Source organism: Sinocyclocheilus rhinocerous, unplaced genomic scaffold (assembly GCF_001515625.1).
Source record: "Sinocyclocheilus rhinocerous isolate Xijiao unplaced genomic scaffold, SAMN03320098_v1.1 scaffold1294, whole genome shotgun sequence".
Classification (NCBI taxonomy): domain Eukaryota; kingdom Metazoa; phylum Chordata; class Actinopteri; order Cypriniformes; family Cyprinidae; genus Sinocyclocheilus; species Sinocyclocheilus rhinocerous.
The window spans coordinates 1,179,310-1,186,920 of NW_015656157.1; the positions used below are offsets into that span (position 1 = coordinate 1,179,310).

General features: G+C 38.7%; 1 protein-coding gene across 2 annotated transcripts in view; it reads left to right on the top strand.

The window, feature by feature from the left end:
• Positions 1–1,308: 1,308 nt before the first annotated feature.
• Positions 1,309–7,611, top strand: part of LOC107719571 (single-stranded DNA-binding protein 3-like) — a 74,528-nt gene continuing 68,225 nt past the window's right edge. The window contains exon 1 of one of the 2 annotated variants that reach the window (XM_016527020.1): positions 1,309–1,613. In XM_016527020.1, coding sequence (XP_016382506.1) covers positions 1,558–1,613 — 56 coding nt within the window. In that variant the 5' untranslated portion in view covers positions 1,309–1,557. The remainder of the gene's footprint in view (positions 1,614–7,611) is intronic. The other variant, XM_016527021.1, reaches the window with a different exon arrangement.

A 7,611-nucleotide genomic window follows, 5' to 3' on the forward strand; every position in this document is an offset into this window, starting at 1 on the left:
AAACTCAAATGTGTGTGATGCGCGACAACCAATGAGTTTTGATCTAGCTTGTGACACACAAATGGGTTTCCGTGTTTAGATGTTTATTGTGCTCTGTGTATGTGTTTACATGTGAATGAAAGCTTAAATTAAACCCGTTTGTCATATAACACAGTTGTATCTCTTCACAATATTTGAATTAAACCGCTCGATTCATATGGATTTTTGGGTGAACTATTCCTTTAACTTGCAATGATTAATAGATCTTAATCAAGGTAGTGCCATATTTAATTTTTGACAGGAATGAAAACAAGGCTGTGAGGCACAGAAATACAGTGTTTTCGATGGATTGTACTGTTATTTAACAACATACTGGTTGTTCAGCTGACAAATTGTCTTTCCGGAAAAAGCTTTCAGCAGACAAAAACTCCATAACAGTTTTAAAAGTTGCGAGTTATGAAAATTATGTGATCTAGGACCTTTATAAAGTGTGTTGCATTGTAACGACTGCAGTCTATCCTTCACAGCCTCATTTTCATCTGTGTTGGATTACATGATTGCATATGAAGAGTTCAGATGCAAACACCTCTAAGTGCCGTCTGAAATTTTCTTTTAAAATGAGCTTTTTTTCAGACTCCTATGTGTAGGTTCAGCAGTTTCACTTTAATAGCAATGAACAGTTCTTTTCATTGCCATTAAAGTGAAATAACTGAACATAAACATAGGAGCCTAATAAAAAAAGCTAATTGTAGAAGAAAGTTTCAGACGGCACTTAGAGTTTGCATCGGAACACTTAATATGCAATCATGTAATCCATAAGAATGTAACTGTATTCTGATTATGAGCTTTTTAAAGCATAACATAATCTAATTGCAAGTACTTAATTTTTGGAATCTGATTACGTAATCCGGATTACATGTAATCAGTTAGTTCCCAGCACTGGCTACAGCTCTTAAAAAGGTTTCCTGTTTCTTTAAATATTGTGTGTAGTTTGCAGATCACCTACACAATCCAAATCAACAACAAAATGGATATCAGATAGCAATACTACAAAAAACAGCATTATATCTCAAATTGTCAAACAAACCTTCAATTAGGTGACTGGACATACAAAGAAATGTGGCAATAAAACTCCTCAGATTTCCAATCTCGGAACACACGCGTAAATTCTTACTTTCAAAACCTCAAAGTCATACACGAAGGCCCGAGGCAATGTTAGCGTCTTTTCCATATCAGTCCCTGAGCCTAGTCAACACTGGAAGAGTGTGCGTTCCCCTTTAAGAGGCCCCCACCGTTCCCGACGAGGCGGGAGGCAGAGCGCATTCCTGGAACAGCGCGAGAAAGGGGAAAAAAATCACCAGCGACCTGTTTCAAGTCCCCCCAATAGAAACTGTGCCTGATTTGTGGCCAATGTTGGAGATGTGAAAAAAAAAAGAAAGAAAGAAAGAAAGAAAAAAAAAGGGGGGGGGGGGGAAGAGGGAAAACACTAAAGGGGGTAGCTATGGAGATAGACCGTTTTCCTGGCTGCTTTCTTTGACAGGTGTTGAGTGGGGTAAAAGTCTTAAAACAGAATCCAGCATGTACGCCAAAGGTAAAGGAGCTGTCGTCCCTTCTGATAGTCAAGCGAGAGAAAAGTAAGTGAATTGCGCGCCCTTTAAAGAGTCTCGCTTTGCTTATTACGGACTCACAACTTTCTAAAACTGTGCGTACTATTGTTTGAAGGTGTATTTAGTGCGAACTTGCGCTCTGGAGTGATCGTCCCGGAGTCTTCCTAACTTTATAGCCGGTTGTAGCACTTTAATGCTTTGAGTTGCCCGTGCATTTTCGATTTTATTCAAGTTTGGTTGCGCACCTGAACACATGAACTGTCCAGTGCATCCAATCTGAGTGATGTTGCATGCTCGCATCACTCATTTTAAAGCTTGTGTGTCTTTTGCATCAACATCACATGCCGTGCATCTGTTGTGTGAGAGTTACATTGCTGGATAAACGCATCCGAGTCTTTTTCTCACGGTTTTCGGACGTTTTTTTCAAAGTTGGGGAGGTGTTTAGTCGCCGTTCGTGTTTGTTTGCGCTGGTTTATTTCTTATTTAATGCTATTTGTATCTCATTGCGTGTGTATTTGCACGTTTTGGCTTTAAAGCTAACTGATAAATAAGTTATTTTTGTAATTCCGACACATATTCCCCGAATATTTTAATATTTTGTCTTTTGGTGAAGCGCAGAGTACCGGTTTTTATAAAAACTCTTGTTGCTTCAAGTTTTGCTGACTTTTCCACACTGCATACTGTAATATTTTATGGTAGTACATCACCATGTGATCTTTCCACTGTTGTGTACAATCTGTTGCCATAGAAACAACGTTACATCCCTTAAATGCAATAAAGTGACCTGTAATATTCATAAATCTGTCATATGTGGTCGAAGGTTACCGTGTCAGACTTGGAGACGATGATAGGACACTTAGTATGCGAGTCTGAGATGATTGTGGAGATGTAACACACTTAGGAAGGAAGAATGCAAGGAAATATTGGTGGTCATAGTTAAACTGCATGAGAAGATTGTGAATATGATGTATAGGATATCAGCATCCAAGAGAAATTGCTTCCATTCCAAGTTTTTGTATGGAAGTTCTGGAAGAAAGTGTAATTGTCTCAGACTTGGTTAGAGTTATTTTGTCGTTCAGATGTTGATTGCCACTTTGAAACTATTCATATTTCAGTGTTATGCAGTAGTTTTTGTGTAAAAAGCTTCCCAGAAGTTTGCCTCGTACCAGGGGTCTGCAACAGTTTGTGTACAAACAAGGTGTTTTTCCAAGAAACTTTCCATTAATGGTCTGAAACGGTCATTTCGACTCTTATGCTAGTGAACATCCTCGAACACAGGTTGTGCAAGGATGTAGACGGCTCCTCAAGTGTTGGTGCCACGGGCACCGCATTAACACCGCAGGTTACCGTTTCACGTGTTGTATTCAGAGATGACATGTTGTGACCACACAGGCTTTGTTCTGTTGTTGGAGGTTAATACATTTGTCGGCACTAGTCAAGCAAAGGTGTCATTAACCTTAAGCAGCTGATTTAGATTTAGGATGCAATAACCAAGTTTAGACATCATTCATTGGCGTCCTTGGCAAGTTTGCTTGGAGGAGCCACTTGAAAAAGTGAACTTGGGAGGACTTTATGAATCAGTAATGTCAAGTTTATTGCAGCATTGTTGACTTTGATTAGTTCTGAACAGATTTCAAAGCTCAGGTTCATCAGAGTTTAGCGTCCACAGATTCGATCTAATTCCGTGAATCAGTTGGAATGCCACAAGAATTTGCAATGTGTTTTTTTTTAGGTGGAAATGAATGAAAACGGATTCTGATCTAGGTCTCCTGTTTTCCCCCAACATCTTGAGCACTTCTCTGGCTTCCCTGAGTTTATTGGTGTGTCTAAGAGTCAGCGAGTAGGTCTGAAATGCATGGTTTTGATTTCATCCAGATGGCTCAGCCTCCTTCATAGAGGTGTTTTCAGCCACATATAAAGGGAATCAAGCATGCACACAGAAACAGGGCATTGTTCTTATGAAGAGCATCTGATTTGCTCTGTTTTGGATAAACGTTGCTCTCAGACATGGATGAGAATCAATTAATTTTCCATCTTGGATAGCTGGATGTATGGCTTTTTAAGTTTACTTTGAAGAGAGATGTTCTCTGTAATTATTTAGGGGCATATTTAATGATCGCTCTCAGTTGTAACGCAGAAATGTCTGTTTTGTGCGCGCGTGTTTGGAAATCTTTTCTAAAAGAGCGCTCACTCCGCTTTCATCAGAATAATTGAGATGGAGTGCCTCATGAAAGTTTATCAACATTTTTTATTTAGCACTATTGCTTTGCTGAATTTTTCTGTCAATCTTTGGTTATTTTGAATGAAAGATCAGCTAAATTGGGTTAAAAAAGTAAAAGGATGAGGAACAATGCCACACCAACAATATTATGACAGCACTTTTCATGATGTTAGTGGAATGTCAGGCCACTTGTGATTGGTTTGCCCAAGTTCACTTAAAATCATTGTTTTATAGTGTCTATTGTTATTTAAATACAAAATTGTATAAAAATGTAATATCAGCCATTTATTGACCAGTAAATAATTTTTAGCTTATTGATAACGGCCAGAATTTTAAAATCAGTGCATCCCTATAATTTTGCAGTTTTGCAAATGCTAGCATGGATGGTTTGCTTGACATTCACTGAAAAAAATAGTGTAGAAGCAATTTTAACTCAAAAATTGCTAGTAAATTTCCTAATTAATAACAAAGAAATGGCAAGTAACACATTGACTTAAATATGAAATTTTGATGTATAATGACTGAAATTGTGTTTTCTTGTAAAACATACTCCAATAATCTTTGTTTTATTTATACTTTCGAAAAACCATTTTTTTTACAGTGTGCAATCATCCTCAAAAAACTACTCCAGATTTTGATTGGCTTTTATGTCAAATTTGGGTCCTGAAGCAAAACTAAAGCCCCTCTGATGCATAATATGCCTTAAAACTTCTCTTCTAAACTTCAGCCACCTTTTCAGCTCTCCTCGCATGCTGTTTGTCTTCACACGAGACCCTGCAACTAAATTATTGAAATGGAGACAGCAAAGTTCATTTGTTAACTGTCTGCGCTTACGCTAGCTAAACTTGGCTCTGCCTCTTTTATGTATAAACGGAGTCTTGACTGTGAGCCTCGGGCGAGATGTCAAGATGTGTTCTCAGGTTAAGTCAGGAGAGCTCATCATGATGAGACTGGACACACAGTGAGCCGCCATGCCTGAATGGCAGAGCAAAAGCAGAACCGCGTCAGATATGCCTGTCCATCATCGGCCTATCGACATCCACGCTGCCGTCCGTATGCCGCTGTCAAGGTCTAAATTATTCCTGCTGCGCGGCTCTCAGAAGCAGGCGTGTGAAAACGATATCCCTCGACCAGTCTTATGGAGTCATTAATCTAAATATTAAGTCAATAGGTCTGCCTTCCTATTGCACCCCTAGCTGTTGTATTGCATGAGGATTAGTCGAGCGCACACCGAGCTTCTCAGCCTGTTGATCCTCCTCCTGCGGTCTCGGTATTAGTCGAAATACCGATATGTTCCTCTGTCAGTATGACAAAAAGTGTTCCCTGAAGCCCACTGTAGATGAAATCCTTCTCAATAATGCATCAGGCCGAGAGCAGGAACCCATCATCAACCTGCAGAAGGCTCCTCAGATCATCCAGAGCTTACGATGAAAATTTCATCCAGCCACTCGTGGGAACCTCCGTTTGATCCCTCTTAACGCCAGTTGGGTTCATACGAGCTGACTTGCGCTGTCGAGTACATGACTCCGTCTAGAGGTCAGGTTTTCAACAAACCAACAGATGTGAGCTTTGCATGCAAACTACATCTTTGACATTGACTAGCCAATGGAGTGCCTAAAAAATTGTTGAATAGTCTTAAGGCCCATTCACACCAAGATGAGAACTAACGCAATAATGATAAAGTTTTAAAAAACATTCTAGTTCTATGAGAACAGAGAAGTTCACACTACAACTATATGATAATGGCATTGCGGAACAATATCATTGGAATCACTTTTAGATAAATTTTTTTTCTAGCTGATGAACGATAAAAACATTAAAAAGCTTGAGCATTTAATATGGCAGACAACAAAACTGCAGTGAGTTTATAATAAACAGAACGTTATTATCTGTTGGTGTGGATGCTAATATATCGTTATAATTATCATTCTAAACTTGAGTGTTTAAAACAGTGGACGTCAAAACTGCAGTGTGCACTTATAATAAACAATATTGACTTGATGTGGACACTAATATAGTTACGGTTATACAGGTGCATCTCAATAAATTAGAATGTCGTGGAAAAGTTCATTTATTTCAGTAATTCAACTCAAATTGTGAAACTCGTGTATTAAATAATCTTATCATTTTTAAAAAGCTCGAGAATTTAATGCAGCAAGTGACAAAACTGCAGTGCATGCTTATAATAAACAGAATCTTATTATCTTTTGGTGTGGACGCTAATATAGTTATCGTTATAGTTATCGTTCTTAAAATGCTTGAGCATTTAAAGTAGCAGCCGACAAAACTGCAGCGCACACTTGTAATAAACAGAATGTTATCGTCTGTTGGTGTTAGGGCTGCACGATATTGGAAAAAATTCACATTGCGATATTTTTTTTTTCTGGGATATATATTGCGATAAGAAAAAAAAATCAGATGATTTCAATAGCTCTATTTGGAAAAAAAATAATCAATGATTGGGGTGATTTTTTAGGTGAGTAAATCAGTATAGGAAATAAACAAATTACAAGCATAGATAAATAACAGAACAAAGATACAAATGAAATAAGCAGTGCTTTATATTTTTCAGGTAAGTCTAACAGTATTCAGGTACAGAAATTGAATAATCAAATGTAAAATAACACTGCATAGTGTAGACAAACTTTGGGGCCGTTCAGATGTTGCACCTAAAAACGCGTGGAAAACGCCAGCCGCACAGCTTTCTCCTTCTTTCCAAAGCGCTCGGGAGCTTGCGCTTTCGTGGCGTCTGTCGTTGCTAAGCGACCGTGACCTGCGCTCTCCGCGACGACGCGGAAGTTTCAACAAAGGATAAATGAGTTTCCAGCACTGAAAATTCCTTGCAGTAGCTCTGCTACTAAATTTATTTAAAATGGGTATCTCTGTACACCTGTCGTGTCCGGTGTAGACATTGTGTCTGTGTGTGAGCAAAGAAAACAATCAGTATAAATATAACGATCAGTATAGGCCTACTAAACATCGCACATCCTGCGATGGGACTATCGCGGATGTGCACATCGTGATATCGATGCTGAAACGATATATCGTGCAGCCCTAGTTGGTGTGGACGCTAATAGTGGTCGACCGATACATCGCCAAGGCTGATATATCGGCCAATATTTGGCATTTTTCAAATATCGTCATCGGCCGATAAGTTTATCTGTTTGGCCGATGTGTTCGAGGCGGGACTTTTATTTTGACAGCGCGGCAGACTTTTATTTTGACGGCGCTGGGAACGGCAGCCGCAGCGCCTGAGCGCACACCGCTCACATTCTCCCTCTTGTTCGCTGTCGTCGTTCAGTTCTGTCTAATATGGATATAAGTCTATCTAATAATCAGATAGAACTGTTAAACAAATGAATTAAAATTTATACAAAAAAGTATTATAACGATTGCTTTAATATTATTAGTAATAGAAAGGCAAACATTATAATACTTTCTCATTTGCCGTCAGCATTCAGCAAATACACATTTATATCATTTAAACAAATCTTTGGATGACTAATGAACATTTAATTTCACAAACCTTGCAGACTTAGTCGAATCTAGTTGAGATCTTGTGAAGTGTGCATTTGTATCCTGCATGATCGCGTGTTCTCTGCGTGACGGTCGGTCCATGCGAATTGAATGTGGATAGGAGGAGAGTTCTGCTTGACTGGAGACGCAGGATCAACTTTAAACTAGTGATTTCAAATTATGCTGCGCTTTATGCATTTGCCCACTGTCATATATTTATGTAATTTTCATTGCGTGCTGTATGTAAAATGAGTGTTACCTTGGCTTTATTTGAAAAAAAAAAAAAAA